At 40.6% G+C, this 24606-nt stretch overlaps 1 protein-coding gene across 4 annotated transcripts in view; it reads left to right on the top strand.

The window, feature by feature from the left end:
- Positions 1 to 24606, top strand: part of LRP6 (LDL receptor related protein 6) — a 122238-nt gene that overhangs the window by 67990 nt on the left and 29642 nt on the right. For all 4 annotated transcript variants that reach the window (XM_032105811.1, XM_032105810.1, XM_032105814.1 and 1 more), the window contains exons 6-11: positions 1717 to 2113; positions 2605 to 2776; positions 17636 to 17852; positions 18941 to 19230; positions 20373 to 20599; positions 22753 to 22937. In XM_032105811.1, the coding sequence (XP_031961702.1) occupies positions 1717 to 2113; positions 2605 to 2776; positions 17636 to 17852; positions 18941 to 19230; positions 20373 to 20599; positions 22753 to 22937 (1488 nt within the window). The remainder of the gene's footprint in view (positions 1 to 1716; positions 2114 to 2604; positions 2777 to 17635; positions 17853 to 18940; positions 19231 to 20372; positions 20600 to 22752; positions 22938 to 24606) is intronic.

Below are 24606 nucleotides of genomic sequence, written 5' to 3'. Positions count from 1 at the left end.
GATTAGTTGCTTCTTTACAAAAACCTTTCTAACAGGCCTGTTTTCCATTGGCTATGTCACATGCTTTACAGTATTTTGAAGGATACATAGACATGTAACTACAGGTTCCCCCTTCCTGATTAATTAATGTATGAGAGTTACTCACTGGAAGAACAGTTGAGTAGTGTGTACATATATTTCTGACCACAAGGTGTTTCAGGGCAGAGGATCCCAAAGCTGATCTTAGTCCATTCTGGACTACCAATCAGAAACACTTGTAATGATATACTCAACTTCAGCTGTTGAAAGGTGCTGTTTCCTGCAGCACTGTGAAAGTGTCTTACAGGCTTGTAACACATTGAACTTGCTGTAAATGAAGCAATGGCTGTTTTGGCATCTGTCGAAGGATTGGCATGCAGTGAGGTTTCAGCTAGCATTGACATCAATTACTGTCTTTTTTTTTTTTTTTAAAGTTGGCATTAGACACCAAAATTCTTCTTTCATCACCAGCTTGCTTACTTCAGTTGTTGCTCTTTCAATCTTCTAGCTCTTATTTACACCTCTTACACATCAAAATCGAGACATGGACACAATGTGGCTTGGCGATCGCTCATTTTCACTGCATTTTCATGCATTTGTTTTCCTAAACCTTCCCCACCCTCCCCCTCATCCCCCATCAGTCCCTGCCAAAGCCTGTCCTCTCACTCTTTGAGGAGAGCCATTGCACCACACTTTCCCTGCAATTATGCATGCATTTTTCACCTTAGCTCAGGCTTCCTTCGGGCCTGAGCTGCTCTTATCTCCCTAAAACTCCAAACTGATAAACCGGTTTAATTGGAATGGGGTGTGGTGGTTGTTTATCCTTCATTACGTTGAAATCTGGTGACATAGACTAGAAAATGAAATGAAAATTAATTGGATTAGACAGTAAGTGCAACTCATTGGTAGTACCATTAAACATGCTGTGTTGCCTATTTGAAAACATCTCCTGCAGTGCAAGCTGATTTTAGTTATTTATTTTGATTCTGACTGTTGACCCAAAAGCCAGCAAGGCTTTTGTGTGCTTTAGCTCAAAATTGCTTTATAAGACACTGTTATTTATCTTCATGTCTTCAATAAGCTTGTTCTTAACAAATGTGGGAGAAGGTGGCAGCTCTCCTGGTCTGCATGGTCATTGCACAGTGGTCTGTTCCCAAATCTGACTCCTCCACTAAGAGTTTCTCAGAAGAGGTTTACTTGTGGTGTTCTACATTACATTTTTTCCATTTATCAGGGGTTGTTGAAACATGCAGCTTGTTTGTCATGGCTGTCCTCTCACCAACAGCAGCAAACAGTCAGTAAAATATCTGCATAATTGATTTCTCATCTAAGAGGTTGCAGGCCATCTGTTGATTTGCATAAAATAGCAGCATAGCTGTTGCATATCTATTCAGTAATTTGGAGGGAACAATATGGACAGAGAACACGTGCAACATGATACATTCTGAGAAAGGAAATGAGTGCTGAATTTTCTCTGTAAACACATCTGACTTGTTAGAAAAATAAGCAGAGACATTGTGAGCAGCTTCACATTTGAAGCCTTGGAATGGAATTCTGTGCTGATGCCCAGCAGTTTGGTTTGGTCCTGTGAAATCGAGGTAGCTAGACCATGTTGTTGGGAAAGGACACTCAGTTTCTCTATTTACAGGCTTCTTGCACAGTGTTTGCAAGGTGTTTGTGTTTGTCCTGATCCTGCAGGTGCCACTGCATTGCTGCTCCTGGCCCGCCGGACAGACCTGAGGCGCATTTCCTTGGACACCCCCGATTTCACGGACATCGTGCTCCCGCTGGAGGACATCCGCCACGCCATCGCCATCGACTTCGACCCTCTGGAAGGATACATCTACTGGACGGACGATGAAGTGAGGGCCATCCGCCGCTCCTTCCTCGACGGCTCGGGCAGCCAGTTTGTGGTCACCGCTCAGATTGCACACCCTGATGGCATCGCCGTGGACTGGGTGGCCCGGAACCTGTACTGGACGGACACCGGCACGGACCGCATCGAAGTCACCAGGCTTAATGGGACCATGAGGAAAATCTTGATATCAGAAGACCTGGAAGAACCCAGAGCTATTGTACTGGATCCCATGGTTGGGTGAGGAGCTGTTTGTGAGCATTTTTAAAAATATTAGTCATGCAAAGAAGATACCTCTGTCTGCTTCTAGGTAGATAATGAGATGCGGTGATAAACTTCTGAGCCTTCCAAATGAAAATACTGGGATTCTCTGAAAGTTAAGGCTCCAAGGCACAAGGATTGCTTCTCTGTTTTGACCACCTGGGTAGTCATCTTATGTGTCTGTGTTGTATTATTTTTAAAAATATTTTTGTGAACTGCGTGGATCTGCTTGTTTATTCTAGCTAATAGCGCTGGTTATATTGTCTTGCTGAGCAGACTGGTACAGGAATTTTGTGTGCTTACATGCCAATTATTTCTCAATGGTTTGGCCATCCTTACGTAGGTAAGGAAATATTTTTGGTTTAGAAATGTAACTTTCTGCATGCTATGTGGTTTTGGGGAAGAGTAGCCCAGAAGAATCTATAAGAATATTTGAGGTTTGGATTAATAAGATTTTGTTTCCTTTGCAGGTACATGTACTGGACTGACTGGGGAGAAATCCCAAAGATTGAGAGGGCAGCACTGGATGGCTCAGACAGAATTGTGCTGGTGAACACCTCGCTTGGCTGGCCAAATGGATTGGCACTGGATTATGCAGAAAGCAAAATATACTGGGGAGACGCCAAAACAGACAAAATAGAGGTTTGTAATTGCACCTGCATTTTTTATTCCGTGAAGTTACAGAATGTTGTTTTGCTTTTATAAGTGTTCATATTCTGATGCAGCTGGGAAAGGATGAGGATATGGTGGTTGAGTTGTGCTTTAAGAAACAACTCTGTCCTTCTCAGCCTTTGGGCAAGTTACTTGCTATATTTCCCTCATTTTTTGTGTAAAATAGAAATTATATCCATGTAGTAGAGCTCGCTTTGTAAGAATGCGTGATAAGGACTTGTTAAATAAGTCAGTTCTTAGGTCATCAGGGGAAAAAGCTTTTTACTGGGATTAATGTTTGTCGTTTAAAAAGTTATCTTTCATTCTTTGCACTGCTCAGTTTAGAGCCTAGCAAAACATATTTTAAAGAAATAAATCTTATTTCACATATAATCGTTTGTACTTCCAGAAATCCTCTATACTTTGCATCTCCCTTGTTTTATTAGAGTTTCAGCAAGGGCATAGATTTTCCTTTCTTTCTGACATGTCCTGTTGAAACTTCTAATTTAAAAAAAAAAGGCACTTTTTCTTCTCTCCCACACTGAAAATCTCATATTTATTTTGTTGGGTAACATTTATGAAACAAATTTGACATTTATTATCTGTCAGTCTTTGAGAAAATAGTATTGTTTAGTATTTGATCAGTTTGCTGTCAAAAGCTTTTGTTGGAAGCAGAAGACTTGACTGCCATGTAGCACCGTCTGCCTTTGCTATATCCTGTTAGATTTGCCTTCCTTTGATGAATTACAGCTTTCCCTGTTCATTCCTAACTGTCGCAAATAACTTTTAGCACTTATTGTATTAGGCACAAACGTATCTTTTCTAGACTTACAAAGTTGTTTTTACTTACTTGTAACTACAAATAAGTCAAGGTGGAGTCATAGTCATGTGCTGGAAGGTCACATAACTGTTACTTCTCCTTCAGAGCCAAAGTAACTCCAGTCCTGCAAGGTGAGTTGCTTTGAAGCACTCCTTCGGAGAGCCTCAGGGAGCAGTTTTCTTTGTCCTGAAAACAAGATTTATAGTCTGTAATTCACCTAGTATTACACCAGCTCTGAGAAAAGAGGAGAAAATAGTCTTAGGGATGTGTAGAGATTTATTTATAACAGATTGAGCCCTTCAGCTCTGATACTGTCTCAGCCTTGAATGTATTTTGCAAAAGGAAAGTTAGGCATTTTTCACCCTCATGTTTGCCAGAACACTGAGATTCCATATTCATTAATAATGATTCTATTCAGTGCTGGATCAGTTTGTGGCAGAAATTTTCATCTAGATCAGTCATGAGCTCACTGCTGCAATTCTGTCAAACTGGCTAGAACACATCATAGAATGTTTATGCCAACATTACAGTGTCTGTGGCAGGACAGAAGATATCTGATTTGGCACAGAGGTTTTTGGGACAATTTCCATTTCATTGTTCTTAAATCAGTGTAAGCCAGCGGAATGAATTTGTTCCAGGTAGTCACGTAACATCTGTGCAGGGCATCAGAAAAAATTTAATACCCTAAGCTTTCAGAATTACTGGTTATTTTTTCCTATGAGTCTCTAGGTGTTAGAGTTATATTACTGCTGCTGCTTTTCTTAAAAAGTTAATGTTTGTTAACTCTTATCAACGTGCAGTAAATCTTGAAACAGTCTGGCTAAAACCTTTAAAGCAACAGAGAACTTTTCCCACAGTTTTTCTTCGGTGCTTTTGGATTTTAGTTTTGTTTGAGGATGTGGGTTTGTATTTCTTAATTCCTGAAGGTGTTCGTTTAGGCATATGTGACATAGAGCTATCAAGTTTTGTATAAGGTGACCAACACTTCCTACACACACACACCTTTTTTGACAGAAGAAATCGGTCCTTGTAACTAATGTGAGGTGGTGGGTGCAGAACAAACAAAAGCAGATGTGGTAAGTTGTGGAAATGGTTGCAGATGTTAAAAGTTTACATGTGTTACTGGGAAGACTGGGTAAGTTGGTGGAAGCGGATTCCACTGCAATTTAGTGGCAAATAGAATTGCCTCTGAACTACAAATCACTGAACGGTAAATTGCTGTAGAAGGAAGGAGTCTTCTTGAAAAAAGTTCTGTATGCATTTCCTTTGTTATGCAGTTCTGTGAGTATAAGTGTTGATTATTCTCTGAGAAAGGATACTGGGATGGGTAGACCTTTGGATGGAACCCATACAGCCCCTCTTCTCCTGTGTTGAGGCCATTCTGTCATGTTCTTCTTAGATGCAATGCTGCTGCTTGCTAACTGCGCTTCAGAGGGGCTAAAAGGGGTTGAAAATCAGTGGCCCCTGGTAGTGATCAGCACATGTTCAATGTGGCTTGTGCAATTAGTAAAGCATGGAAGGGCTCTATAGGATGAAGTGGAGGGTGTCCATCCAAGAGAATGGTTCAGTCTGAAGTAGATTTTTTTTTTTTAATCCACACCTATCATGATTTAGGGATGGTGCTCCCCAGTTTAGTTCTCCCACTGAGACTCTCCAAACCACACACCTCTCACTTCCTCCAACAGGATGGAGAGGAGAATTGGAGGCACAAAAGGCAAAGATCACTGATTGAGATAAGAATAATTTACTGAAAACAGCGATAAGAAAAATAACAATAACAGCATAATAGTAAAGACAGAAAGAAATTATTCACACAGAATATCCCTGACGACAGACAATAATGGATGGCTCCCTCTTGCCCTGCCACATTTCCTCCGTTGAAGGAGCCCCTTCTCCCTGGAAGAGTCCCCTTCCCCCACTCCCAGCAGTGACTTGAGGTGATACAGAATAATGTCCAGGTCCTGGCCATGCCTCCTCCTGGCTACTGCAAAAATTAGTCATGTCCTGTCCAGAACCCAGACATTTCCTACCCCTTATTTTATACCATGTACATCATGCCCAGGCCCTACTCCTTCCAACCATATACATATATGTGTATACACACATACACACACACAAGTACAGCTCTCATTTCTGTAGTCAGTGGCCATCTCCCCCAAGATGTCTGTTGAGTTCATTTAGTCCATGGCTATGGGTTCTGTCCATCCCAAGTGTCTCCCAGAGCAGGAGGACTGGTGTGATGTTGGCTGGTTGCAAGTTACATAGCAGCTCATGACTGGTGTATCTGGAGCAGTCCATCCTCATTGTCCATGGGAGTTACGGCATGCAGTGGCAGTGTCATTCAGCAACCAGTGTTACACAATTCAGCATCACAGACTGTTCTCACCCAAAAATCAAATCTCCCTCAGGTGCCCATTGTATTTCCCCATCCCTCTGCATCACCCACCAAGTGCACCCCAGTCTTTGAGCAAAAACAATGCCACGGATGGGTTTGCCTTTGCTGGAGGCAGGACTGATCCAAATTGTCTTCCCTAACACATTCCTCATCGGCACCACAAGGACTTCATCCCCTTCTACAGTATGTGGAGGTTTTGTTTGGGCAGGGCCAGCTCGACTGGTAGAGCCTCTGGTGTTAACTAGCGAGGTGGCCTTTGCTAAATGTAGATCCCTATCTTAATCTGTGATAACTAAAATATTCCTAACGTTTCAAGTCTTTCCATTTGCTCACACTGCCTACTCTCCAATGGCAACCAGGAATCTTGAGGAGATTTGCTACACTTTCCATGCCTTCACCGTCCATTTTTTATATCAGTGTAATAGAAGATGCTTTGGCCTTCAGCAAATGTTCTACACTTACATGTGAAGAAAGGACACTGGCATAAGTGCAACAAAGAAGGGTGTTTGTGACAGGATCCAAAGATGAAACTTGGAACTGGACATAAAGGCATCAGAATAAATGCCTGGTTCCTGCTTTGCTTCCTGTGTTTATATGTAGTTGAAAAGGGGAGGGTAAAAGCAGGAGAAGCACATTTGTGTACTTGCCTCTATTGCCTTTAAGTAGTTTTTTCATACATGATTTTACATACTTAGTGCTTTTATCATTCTTTTCGCCTTTGCATGTGGGATTCCTCAGAACCGTTATTTAATTGCACTGCTACCAAACTGAATGTAATTCTTGCAAGCCACATTTCTGGTTTGTTTGTGCTACATATGAGTTTTTACTATTTATTTTTTACCCACCGATTCATGCTATGCTGTTCTGGAGCCCCCAGACGATAATAAAGCATCAGCAGGGGTTAATGGAGTCTGGTAGGGAGTACAGCAGGGAGCTTTTGTTCCCATTTTATCTGGCAGCCTGCAGCAGGCAGAAGCAGGCTGTGGCTCAACAGCTTCGTCATTTATCTCGGTCAGGTTTCACTGCTGATAAACTTCTATTGAAATGGATGGCTGCTATTGTGCTTACCAGTGGGGAAGATTTCTCATTGACTTGCTACAGGTTTAAAGCCTTTTCCTGCCGTGCTATGAGGTTAAAAATGTATGATCTGCTCTGTTGAATTGATCTTGTGTTTTCCTGCTCTAGTGAATATTTGTGTTCTTGGCACGTACACTACCTGTTTTAAGGCATAGGTTGGTTTTTTAAATGGTCAGCAAAGCTGGTATTGATAAAGCAATTATAAATGGCTGCATGCATGTGTGGCTGTGTGTGTTGAGGGGAAGTCATGATGATATGGCTGATTTCTCCTAGTTTTTCGGTCTTTGCTTCTTTTTTCTTTATTCATCCTCTCCTGTTCTGCATTCTCGGAGCCACAGATGACACCCACTAACACCTACTAGTGGTGAGAGTAAAGAAAGGATCTGCCTCCTGCTCAGATCTCCAACCATTATCTAGTGATTTTTGAGTGCAGCTCTAACTTGAAGTGTTTGTGCATTCCCAAATCTATTAGCCGTGCCTGGCATTACTGTCTGTAATCCTCATGATTAGTATGGAAAGTATTACATCCTGCTGTTTTTCAGCTTAAGTACGCACAAGCGTTCAGAACCTAGCCTTGCTGGACAACAGAAAGCAGATGCTGCTAATACTTTTTAGAGCACAGAAATCTTGAACAGAGAAGACATTTTTGTCTTTGACCTAGGAGCTAATAGTTTGGCATCTAGAGAATGCTCCAATTCATATTCTAATCCTGAAATTGCAGGGCTACATTTTCCTCCGATGACAACTCCCTCAATTTTACTGCCACCCTAAGAAGGAAATTTTGTTTTCTGAGTGTACATCATTTATTTTCTGACTGAGAATTTTTGTCTCGTACATTAGTCTTTGTACTGTGAAATGCTGATGACTTGCAAGCCTGGTTACTGATCCTACCTCGTCCACCCTACTTGAAGCACAGGTTTGAAAATTGAGAAGCAGAATCCATTGTATTCCTAGCTCTGAACACAGCTGCTTTTGTGTAGTTGCATTAAACTTCTGTAGGTGTGTATATAGTATATATCAAGTATATAGTCTATTTCAAGTATAGTTGAAACAAATACTTGAAGTTGCTTTGCTGTTTACTTTTGGTTTGGATAGTTGTGGCATTCGGGAATTTCATTCAAGAAAAAAACAAGTATGTGCTGTAGAGGGTAGGGACAGATCCCTGTACTCCATCCCAGTTTCAGAAATTTAAAGCTTACTTTGTCAGGGTATTTCCAACTATTTCTTAACACCTGCTAAGCCTGTATTAAGAAAAAATAGATAGTTTTGAAATTAGTAGTAGAGTAAGGATTTATTTTTTTTTAAAAATAAACAGTATTAGTTTATACTTGGTATAATTTTCATTTGAGAGGTTTCTTTTGAACTTCTGAATGAATCTAAAGAAGAATTAAATTTTGTGATACTGACCAAGATAGTAAAACTGTATTACAAAGCAAACAAGTGACAGCCACAGACAACACATTAGTAAGGTCTCTTGGCTGTCGAAGAGCTGGATACAAGAATTTGAGTGGTCTCTTACCATGGACTCTAAATGCTGAGTCAGAACCTCCTGGCATTGTAAGCTTGTTACGATTAAAAACAAAAATTCTTTTTTTTTGCTTTGGCTTTTGAACATGATGCTACAGAATTGTCACTTAGAGATGTACCTTTTCACAGAATCATGGAGTTGTAAGGGTTGGAAGAGACCTCTAGAGATCATCTAGTCAACCCCCAGCTGTTATAATGCAAAAATAAAAAAGAAGAAACATTTAGAACATCCATGCTAGTTTCAAATCAGGAGCATTAAAAGTTACCTTTTTATTACTTTTGATAAATTGAGACTACCTAAACGAAATTCAGATGTGAAAAGTGTGATTTTTGAGACCTTACATTACAAGCCACTTGTGCAGAGGAGTTCTCCAAGAAGTCCTGAGGGATCTGCTGTTGACAGGCTGTCTTGCTTCCTGGGACAGGGATGGGTTCCCAGCACCTTGTAACACAAAGAGGCTACTGAGGGAAGCTTTTGGAACTCCTGCTCAAGAGTAACCTGACTCTGATCTGAGTACTAAACATGGTATTTTTCTAAGAAGTGGAACTACTGCCCTAAAAATTATGTGGAGAGGACTTTGACATTCAGTTTTCAAATGGTTCTTGTGTCATAGATCTACAGTTCATCTCGAAATCCGTAGTGGGTTTCATCTCATGAGATGTAGATACATTCAGCTCAGTTAAATTCCCTTATGTTGCCTTTATAAAAAATGTTGGAAATCAGCACTTCCACACTGTAAATGTTTAGAATTGATTAAATGAGTCCTACTCTAAAAGCCCCTCTTTTTTTCTGTTACCTCTAAAGAGAGCCCGGAACGGCCGTGTCAGAGCCAGGTGCCCACACTCGAGACACATTTGAGCAGAAAGTTGTGCTGACTGCTCACACTGGGAATTCAGAGATGTTTCTTACAACCTTTGCTAAAAGATGAGCAGTCCTGGTTTGCCACTGATAGCGCTGAAAGCCTCGTTGTCCCCATGGCCCAGCGTGGAGCTGATTGGAGTATAACTGTTGGATCTACATTCATATGTCATACATGCTTCCCAGATTTTTCACACTGGAGTTAGGAAATTGTATTTTGGTTTACGCAGGTGTCTCACCTAGAAAGTAACATGCCTCTACTAGTAGCCAGTATTGGTTACCTAAGGGAAAACACAGAAATCCCTCAAACCAACACAGCCAGGGCCATCAGCTCACCTGAGTCTGACATACTTAAAATATTTCATGGCAAGCTGGGGAGCAATGTGAAGAGAGATTGAGAGATACTGAGCTGTCATCTGTGTTTCTGATTCAGCTGAGTACTGTTTGTCAGTCCACTATTATCCCTTACCCTCCAAAATTCTGGCTTTTTTTTTTTTTTTTTTCCTCCTGTTCACAAGCTAAGTTGCATTACGGTAAAAAACCTTGTACTGATCTTGGACCTGAGCTGCTTTGGAAGTATTCACCTGACCTTGCAATCCTTCTCAATAATGATTGAGCTTTCTTCACACAGGTTTCTTCCTTTGCTGTGAGGTTTTGTAGTCTTAACCTGAACATCTCTTCTGGTCCCATGCATGATCTTGTAGCGTGGCAAAGAGTCTGTGGAAAAAGGTGGAAAACCAGGCTCTTGGACGTGCAAGACCCTTGGAATTTAAGTGATTTAGCAAATAGGAGCAGTTGAATCAACTTTAAAACTTACTGCCACCAAAGGTGAAAAGTATCTCGTAACTGGCTGAGTCTCTCACTGGACTATTCCCTGAACCACTTGGACTTGGTAAAACAGCAGAAAACTTTCCACATGTTTTCTCTCTATAAAAAAGGCAATTATAGTCACTTATGAAGGAGTCTGGAACACATCGGGTTGGGTAGAGAACAAATGAAAATTAAGTTTCTGGGGCAAGGCACTGAAAGAAAAAACCTTGGGAAAGAAGAGTACAGAGGCTTTTGCCCGTATACAAGAGCATCAGGAGCTGTTATGCCAAACTTAATCTTGTAAAACTGTCCTCCCCAAACCCACTGTGAGGGTTCGGGTTAGTCTTGGCTAGTCTGGTTTACATTCTGCAAAGTGGTGTGTGTAGCTGCCCACAGGTCTTAGTTGCTAAACAGTAAGTTGCAAAATGCAGTCATTAGTTTCCTTTGTTGCCCCCACAGCCTATGCCCAGGTAACAGAACACTCCCTGACTGCTGCCACTCCACCCTATGGATTACATACCAAAATTAATCTCCGTAGCAAAGCATTTTTAGTCACCTGTTTTACCACTGAATCTTCTCAGAAGAGCTTCTTTTTTCCTTGTGAAAATCTCTCTTCTCATCTTACTCATCAATTTGACTCATTTTTTTGTCTTAGCCTGTTCTTTACAAATGCAAGGGGTTTTTTCTGTTGCATGAGATTGCCTAGGAGATGTCATATGTGATTGTCACAATGGTTCTAAAATCCTTTCCTTGCCTACTTGTCACTTTATCTGACTTGAGCCATTTCATTAAAAACTGAACCAATTGTTTCTAAAATTAAATTCCGTTGCAGAGAAAACGTTTCTGCTGTTGGCATTGATCAGTGAGCTAAGAAAGTTGTTCTGTTGTGAAAGAAATGAGCTTATAGCAGTGTCTGTAGCCTGATAGAAAGGATATTTATGAAGTTAATCTCTATACTGTTTGTACATACTTATCTTCACAGCAGTCCTATTAGAAATATTATCCATGCTCAGAAAAAATATATTTTGAATTCTGTGGAAAAATTGTTAGAGCTCTAAAAGAAACTGAGGGTGTTGAGGAACTGTTAAATTAGAAATTGTTAAAGGCTATTATAAAACAATTAACAATAAGAAATTTATGGAGTTGTCTGGAGGCATTTGGCTTCTGAAGCAAATCCAAAGGGTTCCAGGGATCCTTTCTGCTGATTCCTCAGGATTTCACTGCAATGAAGAGAGGACTTCCCATTTCATTCCTTAATGTTCTAGAATTGAGGGGGAATGCTGTTAACAGTAAGTAAATGACACTGACAGAGTAATTTCTTCAAACTTGGTTGAAAGTTTCAGTTCTTCACATAAAGAGGGTATAGTTGATCAAGACTTTTTTTAGAGGGAAGACAAATAAAACTGGAAATTTAGACAAGATATCTCTTTGTTTCTCTCTTAGAGCAGCTGTTTTGTAGTAAATACATGTATTAATTATATGATACTGCTGCAGCCATAACAGTAAAATCATCCTGAAATCCATAGTGTGTTTCATCTCATGAGATGTAGATACATTCAGCTCAGTTTTATGTTGCTTAGAAAAGTAAGTTGAAAATACATTGTTCTCAAACCCAGTTTAAAAAAAATGCAAATATAATGATTAGAAGGCATTCTAGCTGTCTTTTAGAGTTATTTTGAAGAGATGCTGCCCAAGTTTCTTTTCTTTTCTTGAACCAAATAAATCTAGTGAGTGTAGTGTTGGTTTTCACTTTCCTTGTAAAGAAAGATTCAGGTACATTTAGGTAGACAATGAACAGACTGATTCACACTGCCATGAACTGAGTTGTTATTTGTTGCATCAAACACCATGTGTAAGTATCTACCTCTGGATAATCAGGGCTGAAGTAGCTAAGCCTTGAGTGTGAGTATTCCTAAATTATTTCAGGTCTAATGCAAGCCTTGCTCAATTATGTTATGTTGGAATATCTGGGATATTTGTTTTGAATTCAGTATTTCAGGGTGTTTTACAGTAATGCTTCCTTGCAATCATCTTAAGTAGATCAGTGTTAATGATCAAACTCATGAGAAATTCACCTTTTTACCTCATTGTTTTAAGTTGTATCTATTCCTGTGGTGCATTAGCATGAGCCATGTTGAAATTGTGAAGGTGGTAATGCTTCCTGATGATTTTCTGCTGTTTTAAACTATTGGGAGAAACCCAAGTTGTCATTGGAATGAGGTAAAAATTGAGGGTCTGCTCAGGAAGAGTTTACCTTTTATTTTGGTGACATTTGCTTCTTAGAAACCTGTGCCAAATGTCTGGGGTTGTGTGCATGCTGTAAGATAAACCGTGACTATATATCCAGAGTATATTTCAACATGTTCCAAGGAAACAACAAGCTAGTGTGTTCTGCACTTGCGGGACACATGACATGCAAAGCATTGCCACGGGGTCAGAAGGCTTTCAAATTCCTTATCCTTCCAGAAGAAAGATGAATGCTACAATTGCGTCCTTCCTGTGACTCAGTGAGGGGAACTGCTTTCCAGCTGTGGTGCTTGATAAAAATTTTGTAGAGCTTGGGCAGCGATGGCAGTAAAACTTGAGCAGAGCAGTTGAGGTCCTGCATATTAGGTGGGGTCTTCTGGCCTCTCTGAGGATCAATAAGATGGTGCTGGTAAAGATGCTGAAGTTCAGGAACCAGTTATGGCTAAGGTAACTGTCATTTGTCCAAAAACAGACTGTTGATTTTAAAAATTGGAGCTTAGGTTCAAGTATCTGAAATTAGAGGAGCTTATGGATTTTACTGGAAGAGTTGTTTGTTTTAGGGGGAGTTGGGTTTTTGTTTTACTGATGTGTGTCTGTGAAAGAAATAATATTCTGGCAACATCTTGTAGTGTAGCTGGGGACTTAACAGTCCATCACAGAGGCCTATTCCATGCTCATAAGTAATATATTTTTGAAGGTAGTGTTACCAGGTGTTGTTTATAAATTTTCATTGATTGTTGACTTCCTCTGCTCCTGTCAGCCAGAGAAAGAGCTTAGCATGCATGATATTTAACCTGTTCCCCGATCATTTACCACCACATCCAAAAGTGGACCTGGGAAGTTACAGGTCTGTTAGTCATATTGCAGCCCCTGGAAAGAGTTCTCCTAGAAACCCGTGAGCCAAAGGAAGCAGGTAATGGGGAAAAGCCAATGCAGGTTTACTGAGGGCAAGTCATGCCAGTGTGCTGCTGTACAGTGAAGGCAAACAGGATCCTGGGGTGCATCCATGGGGACATTGATCATCCCACTCAGTGCTTGTGAGGCCATACCCAGCTGTGTCCAGCTCTGGTCCCCAGAATTCAACAGAGATGCAGGGAGAGTGGAGAGGGCCTAAGGGAATGAGAACCTGCTCTGTGAGGACAGACAGAAGGGGTTTGGCCTTTTCTTCATGGAGAAGAGAGTGCTCATACTCTTCCAGTACTGAGGGAGGAAGGAGGTTCTCCAAGCATATGGAGCCACATGGAGCGGACAGGGGCAACTGCTGCAAGGTGCACTGAGGGAGGTTTCATCTTAATACAAGAAAGAAATACTTTACTGAGGTGTGGAGTCCCTCCCCATTACTAGAAGTTTTCTTGATCTAACTGGACAGGATGCTGGATAATCTCATCTAGGCTTCTTTCCCACAAAAAATTGGACCAGATGATCTTTCAGGGATTCTTCCAGCCTGGGCTGGTCTATGATTCTGTGGTTCTATACTGAAAATTCAACTGTGCTTATGAGTTAAGATGAAAGGTAAGAGTTTGCACTCTGTCACCTTCATCTCAGTCTTGACACCTTGTAGGACTGGGCTCTTATGTTTGGTATTGATCTAAGTATAGCCCGATAGGGACAGACGCTTTCAGTGATGAGCATCTCCTCAGGGCTGTGCACATGAACCAGTGCACATCTGCTTAGTCTCTGCTGCCACCGGCCTTGGTGCACTGGACCTGAGGGGACTGCTTGTCTGCACAGTTCTGCCAGGGTCCCAGCACAAGCTCTAAGCAGTTTCATAAATGAGATAGATTTAATGATGGAACTCTAGACTTAGAGCAATCAAGTGACAAGTTTAAACTACCATACATTCAAATCCCGTATTATCAAAAAGGTAAATTCACTGCATTAGCCTATCTATCACAGTGATTACTGGTATTAGGAGTGAATTGAATGCAAGGTATCTGATAACAAAAAAGACCCTCAGAATATGTCACTGTGCGTTCCAGTCTGTAACTTTAAATTAGAAGTAATGCTTCAAAGTTGTTATTGTTCCTACAGATCACTAAGTACAGCGTTTTAAAATGTGACTACATTTTCAGCAGTAATTCACTTAGTTTGAATAAGCTGTATTTTCGTGAGGCTATAGGTTTGCATTCATTATTGTTTTAGGATAAACAAAGCCCTTATTCTACAAGCAGGATATCTGGTATTTTTTCTGAGGCCGTTCAATTTTTGCACTTTTAAAATTTTTTTTCATGGAACTACTCAGTCTTTCAGTAAAGGTGGTGTTTGTGGTTCCACCACATCTGTTTCCTGTTGTAGCCTATATTCTCAGTGTGATTTGCAGTATTCAGAATGGCCTCAGAATGTGAAACTCCCACCACATTGTGGTTAAAAGCAGCATAAACCTCTGGAGTCACTGCCTCGTAGCAGCAGAAGGTGGGTTTCTTTTATGTGGGATTCTGTGGGGATGCATTTCACTGTGAGGAGCTGGGGAAGGGGAAGAAATCCGTAAAGGAGCATGGGCTGGGACTTGGTTGTTGTCTGAGTTTCAGTATGTGAAAAGATGATGCTGAAATCCCTTGGAATTGGTTGATAAGTGATTGTTCCTTTTTTCTTTATTCTCCTTGTGCGTATCATCCCTACATCCCTTGCCACTTCCCTTCTGCCTTACACCAGACTGTTTGATTCTGTAGCCAATGGATGTAGTTCTGTTGAAATCACCTAACATGCAGCCAAAGTCAGTGCAGACAACATGGTGCCATGGAAATACATATATATATATATGTGGTGGTAGCTGGCTGCTAGTGGGCAGATGTTTATATTAGGCAACATTGTACAGATGTGGTCAGGTGAAACTGCAGCAGGAGCAGAGTGGCAGGTATATGTAAGTATTTCAGAAAGGTGCGTGTTTTGTCTAGGAGATGTAAAACTGTCTTTCAAAGTAGCCTTTATGTGTCAAAGCAAAAACTAATTGAAAGCAGATACGTAATCCTTAAGTCCTCCTCTTTTCCTGACTCTTCAGTATAGGGGTAAGCTTATTTGAACAGCTCTCACTTTAAAGTTTGCCAGAGAAAGTTCATCTCACACCACACACCTTCCAACTAATTCTCTTTGCTGGTAGTTAAGCACTCCATTAAGTAGAGGATTTTCTTTCTTTTACAAATACAAGGCAAAAAATGTAATTGCTAAAAATGCTACTTTGTGATGGTGATGTTTTATTGCTTGTAACTGTGTGGTTTTAGTTGGTTCACTTTGTAACAAGTTCATTTTGTGTATCTTCTTGGTCTGCTTAGCAAGCACTAATTAGTTGCAAACACATGGCTTATCTCTGCAGTTTAAGGGGGAGGGGGAAACAAGTCACCACAGACAAGTCATCTATTTTTGAGATGCATGTGCATTAGTGCACTTGTAGAAGCATGCTGTATACTCTGCTAGACTGAAGGGTTTTGGTAAGCTATTTCCATAAAGTAACTATGACCTTTCTTTAAAAGTAAATCCAGAGCTTATTCCTACGAACCAGCAAATATGCAGAGCCCCATTTGATTTTTCTGTAGGAAATGTGCACATAAAGATTCGGTTCCCATTTTAATATACTGAGACTAAGCGCCAAAATGTTGGGAAGTTTATGACAAGGAATAATTTTAAGGAGAAATTGAATTATTGTGAAGGTTATAGCGTTTCTCCCACTTTTTTTTTGGGAATTTTTAAGTGTTTTATTAATGTGTACATTATACTGTATGCTAGGAAAGGTGTGTGCTTCAGTTCTGTTTCTCCGTTCCTTTCCTCGCTCCTCATATGTGCCTGGGTAGGAGTTGCTCCAAACTAGCCTTTACATTTCTCATTATCTGGGAAGATACTCTGGCCACCAACTACCATCAGTCTAGTCTGAGTTACTAAGCCAGTTGATCCTGAAGGTTGTCATTGCATAAGTCTTTGGGTTTGAGCTGTGGGGAGGACAGGAAGTCATATAGATTTGTTTGTGGCTATCTTAGTTTTATAAGTGAAAGAGATTTGAAAACAGTGGTTTAATAAATCACTCCTTTTCCAGTCCTTTACTTAGAACATCCCTGGATGGTGGGAAGAATGTTTTAATGTTTCAGGGATTAGTATGCTACCTTGGATTTTGTGAATCACATTGTTTCGGAAAGCTTTTATATTAAGGTTGGTTGGGGGTTTTTTCTGGTTTTGGAAGAGTGGTATACATGCTGTAAACTTAAGCTGTAACCTTGAAACAAGTAGAAATACTTCAGAAGGATTTTTTTTCTGAAAAAGTGAGGCACTGAATCTCTCCTAGGCTTCTCTTAAAACACGGGACTCTTTACTCCTGTCAGTATGGTATTTTACAATTTTATAATAATACTTGGCATTCATAGGGCACTTGATCACTTGAACATGCATACATATGTTTAATTAATCCTTTCAGTGCCTCACTGAGGAAGTTAGGTATTACTCCTTTCTAGCAGTGGAGGAAAATGACACAGTAAATTCAAGTGTCTTGATCAAAGGCATGCAATTATTTACAGACTACTGCTGTTCCTTGTAGTAAAAAAATTACTGTACTTAATTTTGAAGAATGGAAAACTGGTTCCGTATTCAGACTGGGGAATATAAATATATTCTGTAGATCTTCTTTACTCTTTGCCTCCCAGTATTTATGTGGGGTCTCCTCTTAATGCTCTCTGTAATCTGGGCAAAGCGCACTTGGGAGGGACTGTGAACTGGAAGATGCTGAACCAGATCTCCTTGGCCATTACAAACTTGTCTTCATTTGTGTAAAACACAGTGACTCCTCTGTAAAACTAAACCAAAACTCATGTCAGAAATGAGAGAGTTGTAACAGGAGTAAGTATTATTACGTAATAATAGTTCCCAAAGCAAAGGTAACGAGTCTTGTGTCATAATTTCACATTACAATCTGCTTATGAGACTAGCCTTCTAAATAAGGCTTTTAATAAACACTGTTAATAAACAGTGTCTTCTTTTTTTATTAGGGCGCTGTGTAACATTGATAGCATTATAATGGATAGGAGATTATTTTTTGATTTGAAGTCTAAGCGTAGAGCAGCTAGTTTGTTCGTCTGCCAAATAGTGGCAGATTTATTCTGTATACCAAAAAGTTTGTGTTTGTATCATTCATAGGTCATGAATGCTGATGGAACTGGTAGGAGAGTCCTGGTGGAGGACAAGCTGCCTCATATATTTGGATTCACTCTGTTGGAAGACTACATTTACTGGACAGACTGGCAAAGGCGCAGCATTGAGCGTGTGCACAAGCGCACGGCAGAGAGAGAGATCATCATCGATCAGCTGCCTGATCTGATGGGCCTGAAAGCCACCAACGTGCAGCAGATCATCGGTGAGTGGTCTGCTAGTCAGGCAAGGGAGAACAAGATAGAAAATGCCAGCAGTGCTGTTCTGCAGAGTTTTAGAAGTGGGCAGAATCCAGTCCTATTGCACGATAACTTCAGGCTGCATCTTGATGGGGTGGGTTAGGTCTTCTCTGAGTTCTGTAGCTTGGAAGAATAGCAAGCTGAACGTGTGCTCCCAGTGTGCAAAAGCGCAGAATGAGCCAGTTTTAGTCTGTTCAGTACTTTTTATGTTAACACTAGAAAATTATCTCTAAAAGTATCTAGAAGTACTTCCTGCCCTGTAGTGTCTGTGGTTTAAAAAAGCAGCATCTAGCTTTAAATTGCCTATCCTAAGCTATCCAAGCACTGGTAGCAGTGTAATTGTAGCATCAGAGAACTCAGCACAGTACCTGAGTATCCTGCTATGTGGATAAGGCTTGCAGCTTCTTGCTGTCATGTCTGGATTGTACTGCAGGAAACTAGTCAAATGTAGTTGAGATGTATCTTTGTGTGGCTGATGCCCCAAGGTACATGGCTTTAAATGCAGCCCTCTTTCCATCTGTTTGGCCAGTTGAACTCCTTTGTACCAAGCCTCCCTTGGGAGTTCAATTTCCAGCATGTGGAGGTACGAGTGAGTATTGCAAAGAGCTGCTTCACTTGCATCTTGGAGAGAAGAGACTATTGAATGGATGTGGAAATAGCTCTGCAAGTTTTTTTACGTGCAGGAGTGCAAGGGGGTATGTAGCTGGAACAGTGTACTGTAAAAGGCAGCAGAACATACACTTACCATGCATTCAGTGCTTGTGCTGTGAATTGGGATCATCAGTAGCTGCTGAAGCCCAGATCCCTTTCCCTAATGCTGGGTTTGTTTCATGGCATAAGGAGAGCAATCACTGGCTTTTCCAGCCAAGGAGAGTAAGGACTGTCTAAAGGATTACAGGAAATGAATGAAAAATAATTTGATCAGAGAATACAAGGAGAAAAACTGCATGTATACTTGGAGAACTCATAGTGTTGCTGATGCATGTGAGGACTAGCTTCACCTTTCACTGCAGTCAGTTTGCAATGCTTGCTTTTCCTCTTGCTGCCTGCTTAGGTACAAACCCCTGTGCAGAAGACAACGGCGGCTGCAGCCACCTGTGTCTGTACCGACCACAAGGCCTTCGCTGCGCCTGCCCCATCGGCCTGGAGCTCATCAGTGACATGAGGACCTGCATCGTGCCAGAAGCTTTCCTGCTCTTTTCTAGGAGAGCAGACATCAGACGCATCTCTCTAGAAACCAACAATAACAATGTTGCTATTCCACTCACTGGAGTCAAGGAAGCCTCTGCTCTGGATTTTGATGTGACAGACAATCGCATTTACTGGACTGACATTTCTTTAAAGGTACAGATTTAGTCCATATTGGCTATCAAGCTGTTACAAGCTTCTTGAGATGCTTAAGAGTAGTTGATGAATGGGGTTTACAAATTTCAAGGGATATGTAGAAGAGTTTAGTTTTTAATTACATTTTCTGCAACTTACTTGAGACCTGTGCCAACAATAATTCATGGACTTTTGCAACTGAAGAATTACAGTAGTTAAAAACACAGAGTTTGAGCGAGTCTGCAAGAGGTGACTTGGCTGAACTCCCTAGGCATGGTATTCTTTTGAGCTGTGTAAGTAATACAGGTGAAATCTGAGATATAGACTTCCCTGCTGTGTGCTGTCACAAACTGGCATAATTAGCAGGTTGTGTTCAAACTAAGAAGTAAACAAAAATCGTGGGTTTTGTTAGCTTCTGGTTGGTTGTGAATATGAGGAGCGTGTGCAGATAGGAATATTGAGGACATAGAAAGGTATCCCATGTTTGCCAAAAGAATTCTGTACTATTCCAACATTAGTCCTTTACTTTCAGGCTTATCAGGGAATGCCTAAGCTCTAATATATTATTGAAATGGAATTCTGGCTGTATCTGCTATGACAGGCTGATCCTGATGGCAAAGAGTTAAAAGAAGTCTTTTGAATAAAAGTCTAAGAAGAGATCGTGCCTAGTGAAGTTAGATTCAGCCATCAGTACTGAAGCGCTTAAGCTACTGAGCTCATCAGTCGTTTGGTTGTTTACTTCTATTTGCTGTTCTGTCCTGCACTTTTTTTTAAATAACACTTTAAATAGGGTTCCATGCTATAACATTGATGCTTTTGTGTAGTCCTGGGAGAGCCAAAATATTTCCCCCTCGAAGTTGGCACTGAGTTATTAAGGTCACTTTGTCATGTAGATGCTTAATTCAACCAGCCTACTTATCCCATTTATTTCCCCAGTGAAATGCTATTGTAATTGACACAGAATACATTCACAGAGCACAGTAAATCATTACTTCTGAATAGCAGCATTGTTTGCTTTGCAAATAAGTAGCATATTGTAAGATCCTCTTTCCTATGAGATGTCTGAAATCTGAAAGTGTTTAAAATCCAACAAAGAAAACAAGCAGCCCAGTGACAGACTGGTAAAATTTCTAATTTGCCTGTGTATCTTTGTATCCCTGCAGACCATCAGCAGAGCATTCATGAATGGCAGCGCGCTGGAACACGTTGTGGAGTTCGGCTTGGATTATCCCGAGGGCATGGCTGTGGACTGGCTGGGGAAGAACTTGTACTGGGCTGACACTGGCACAAACCGGATCGAGGTGTCCAAGCTGGACGGGCAGCACCGCCAGGTGCTCGTGTGGAAAGATCTCGACAGTCCCCGGGCACTGGCACTGGACCCTGCTGAGGGGTAACTTGCTGATTTAATTCTGTGTTTATGAACAGTGAAAAACAACATTGTGATGCTTCCTCTAGGGCATGGTAGTTAAGCACTGCCTGTAAACCCTGAGAGAACTGAGCTGGGGAATACAACCTGGTAATTTAGAGAAATATGCTCTTAATGTCCTGAATAATCATTAAAAGTACCAAAAACAAGAATAAAAATCAGAGCAGCTCATTAGGAGTTTATATTTAGTTTTTTAATTAGCCACAGAATCAAAGTAGTTTTAGGTTTATGGACCTCATTAATCAGAAAAGGACTATAGCATTGAAAGGAATATATTTATCGTTTTAAAAATTAGGATTATTTTTATTACAAGTTAGGGTCCAATAAAGGTATTAAGTGACTTAATTTGAGGGTGAGGGAGTGAAGTTTGTAGTCTGAGCATAAGGAAGATGTTTGTTTCTTCAGGTAAGGAAACTTTTTAGTTTGCATGGACAAGGGAAGAGGGACAGAGGAGTGGAAACAATTATATTCACCTCTGCCCCAAATTAAAGACTTCCTGAGAAGAAACTTCTCAGTTGGATTGAAGTGTAACAGCAAAAGTAGGGCAATAAACAGGGAGGGAGGGGACGGAACGGGGCAAGCTAACTATTCAGCTTCTGAAACAGCTCTTCTACCATGAAATGCTCACTTGACAATAACTAATTACTGCAAAAACTTTTTGAGGTTACACCAATAATTGCGTTATTTTTCAAATGAGGGAACTTCATTTACAGGGGTTATGACATTATCACAGTTTCCAGTGACACTGTGAGGGCTACAGCAATGCAGAGAACTTGGAACACATTCCTTCTGCTTTATTTCAACCAGGCGGTGGCAATGGTCACCTCCAGTGGGATCCTAGATTGGATTCAGCCCTGATGTGCCAGGGGTTGCCTGGATGAGAATTCAACACCAGATTCTTAGATCCAGTTACTCATTTGTAACAAAAGGCTGCTGTGGATAATTCTAGTTTTACACTGGAAGTAGGTTTTTCCCAAGGAGTATTGTCGTTCAGTGCTTTGCCTCTTCACCACAGAGCAGAAAAAAAATTACTTGGGTCAGAATGCCTGTTTTTCCTTTTTCCTTACAGCAATAGTATAGCTGTATACATTTGTATATCTTACAGTATAGTTGTACTTCAAATGGAAGTTTTCAAGGCATTGCTGCCATGGCGGCAATTCTGGCACTTGGCTCCGTTCTGCGTCCAACTTGCAAAAAATGCACAAAATACTTGCAAAAATTTTAAGAAAATTTGGTGTCTAAAGAATAGCTCCCTCTTGATCAACAGTTTTTGAAGCAACCTTTTCTATTTGTGCAGTTGGTTGGAATTGAAAGACTTCCCAGGGGGTTGTTACTAGGGTTATTAAAACCCACAGGTGTAAATATTGGATAGCTGTGTCTCACTTGTTTATAGAACAGTATCAGCTTTATACTGTGGAAGAAGTGACTAGCTAGCCATCAAATATATCATATACAAATAAACATCCTACTCTACTGTGCAGTGCCTGAAGAAAATGTAAACATGTGCAAGTCTGTCCTTCTTCCAGATGAGGCATAAGCTGGCATGTGAGTATGTAATAGCTTGTATTTTTGCTCCAGTGGAAATGCCATACAGTTTTGTGGTCTTGGCTGAGATGTAACACACTTGTTACATGGTTGGTTAACTTAGTTGTGTGGAAATGAGCAGTGGCACCTATTAACAAAAGTACCCTGCAGATCTACCTCTTTGTGTTCCTTCATTTGAGAGACAACTGACTAGAAACAGAAGATAAGTGCTCTGGAAAAATACCCTGCTAAATAACCAGGTATAAATGAAGGTGTCCAACTGCCAACCTCTGCCTCTTAAATGACATGCATGGATTAGTTACTAGTGAAGTGCTGTCACACAGAACTTGCTGATGAAAATCTGTGTCCAAGTAGAAAAAAATAATGTTGGAAGCATTTTGAGGAAATTTGGCTCACTTCCTTGCCTGTACTTTGAAAAAAAAATACATTTAGCATAATGGGGATTAATAAATGCTTGAATTTACAGCTCTTCTTTTTCTCTTATTCTTTCTAAGGATTTTTGTTTTGTATTTCTTCTTGAGTTCTCTTGGATTGAATGCAACTATTTTTCTTTCTTCTGTTCTTTTAATCAGGTTCATGTACTGGACTGAGTGGGGTGGCAAGCCAAAGATTGACAGAGCTGCTATGGATGGCAGTGAGAGGACCACGCTGGTCCCAAATGTGGGACGTGCTAATGGCCTGACCATTGACTATGCCAAGAGGCGGCTGTACTGGACCGACCTGGACACCAACCTGATAGAGTCCTCCAACATGTTGGGTGAGCCCCAGAGCCCTGGGCAGCCTCCTGAGGGCAATGCTGCTTTTTGCAGCTCCCTCGTGGCAAATTGTTGCTTAAATAATGCAAAGATACACATCATAAGACAAAAATAAAATTTTCCAACCTCTCACACCTTTAATGTTTGCTTCTGTAATTCATGTTTATATAACACTATGGTTAGCAAGGCCTCGATTTTCTTGTAGGTGATTGGGTTGCTCAGAAAGTTAAAATTACACAAGGTGTACATATTTCCAGTTATATGTAGGACAAAGATGTCAACTTACAGTGTTTTGGAGGATCTTGTTTTGCTACTCTGAAGAGCACTAGAAAATACATAATAAAGGTAGAAAGAAAGCCAACAAGAGGATAACAACAGCTTATTCAACATGTAATTTAATACAGTTTGGTTTTAAATCTTTGTTAGTGTCCTCAGGCATTTTTTCCCCCCTGTATTCTGCATGTTAAGGACCTTTTCCTGGGTAGTACTTATCAGCAGGAGAGTTCTCTAGTGCTGGGGTCTGTAATGATTTTATAAACTGGTCATTGCAGCTTATAATGGAGGTGGAATATTTTATTCTTTCACTGTCCTAGAGTACTGTGTGGAGGACTAAGGCCCTCTCAGATTTGAACAGTATCTTGTTTTAACTTCTCAGCACCCACAGGAGTGAACTGCCTTGTTGTATGCTAAATTATTCGGGTTATCATGAACAACAGCCAGTATTTAAGCATTAATAATTAGCCAGTATTTAAGGCTAAAGGAGTTAGTCTGCTTTAAACAGTATGCTTGCAGTAGTGGAACAAAGCTAGAAAAAGATCAAAACAGGAAAATGCAATTATGGGAATTACGTGTGATAGTAAAGCTGTTTTTCTTCAGCTTCTCATGTATTTTGGTGTGTTGTGGAGGCCTGCTCCATGTTTCCCTGTGAAATGTGGGACTGGACACAGCATTAGAGCTTCCTTTTCCTTGTGTCTGCAGCTGGTGACAGCAGAGTGTGGGGTTGTGCATCCTTGACTTCTCTGTGCAAAGAGGGAATAACTTCTTGCTTCATAATCTGCTGTTCATTTTGTGTGACTACACAGCAGGAGGTGCCATGGTAATGAAGTGGTTGATAAAACACAGTTGAAATAATTTCCCCCTGCCATGTCCTGCTCCTTAAGATCTCTTAACATTTCCATGGTATACACAATTAGCTGTTTCCTATCCTGGCTTTCTGGCTGCTCTTTCCTGTTGTGACGTTCCAGAGACAGGTTAGTTTAGCCTTGTATATTTAATTTTTCTCATAATGCAATGCAGAATTTCATTAAGCTCATAACAATTTTCTTTTTGTAAGCAGTGGGAAAAGTGTGGTAAAAGAGATGCTGAACTGGAAGTACAGTATCAGCATCCTGCATTAAATTGAGAGTAATCCTGTCCGTTTTGGGGAGGAGGGAAAGGACAGAATCTTTCTGAGAACCCTGATAATTTTCGAAATTGAAACTTTTCTTCAGTAAGCTACATTTTTTTCTGTGAATGGCAAGCAGGATTAGCACATTTCTGTGATAGGCTCTGAGATTCCTTTTGACTACTGTACATTACTTTGTAATTTACTCTTGTAATGATGAAATAGTAACTTTAAAGTAATTGTGTGGTAACCTTTCTGGGCAGGGGACATGTTCAACAGCATATTGC

Source organism: Corvus moneduloides, chromosome 4, assembly GCF_009650955.1.
Source record: "Corvus moneduloides isolate bCorMon1 chromosome 4, bCorMon1.pri, whole genome shotgun sequence".
Lineage (NCBI taxonomy): Eukaryota > Metazoa > Chordata > Aves > Passeriformes > Corvidae > Corvus > Corvus moneduloides.
Note: the sequence above shows the minus strand (reverse complement) of the source record. Positions and strands in the feature narration are given on the sequence as shown.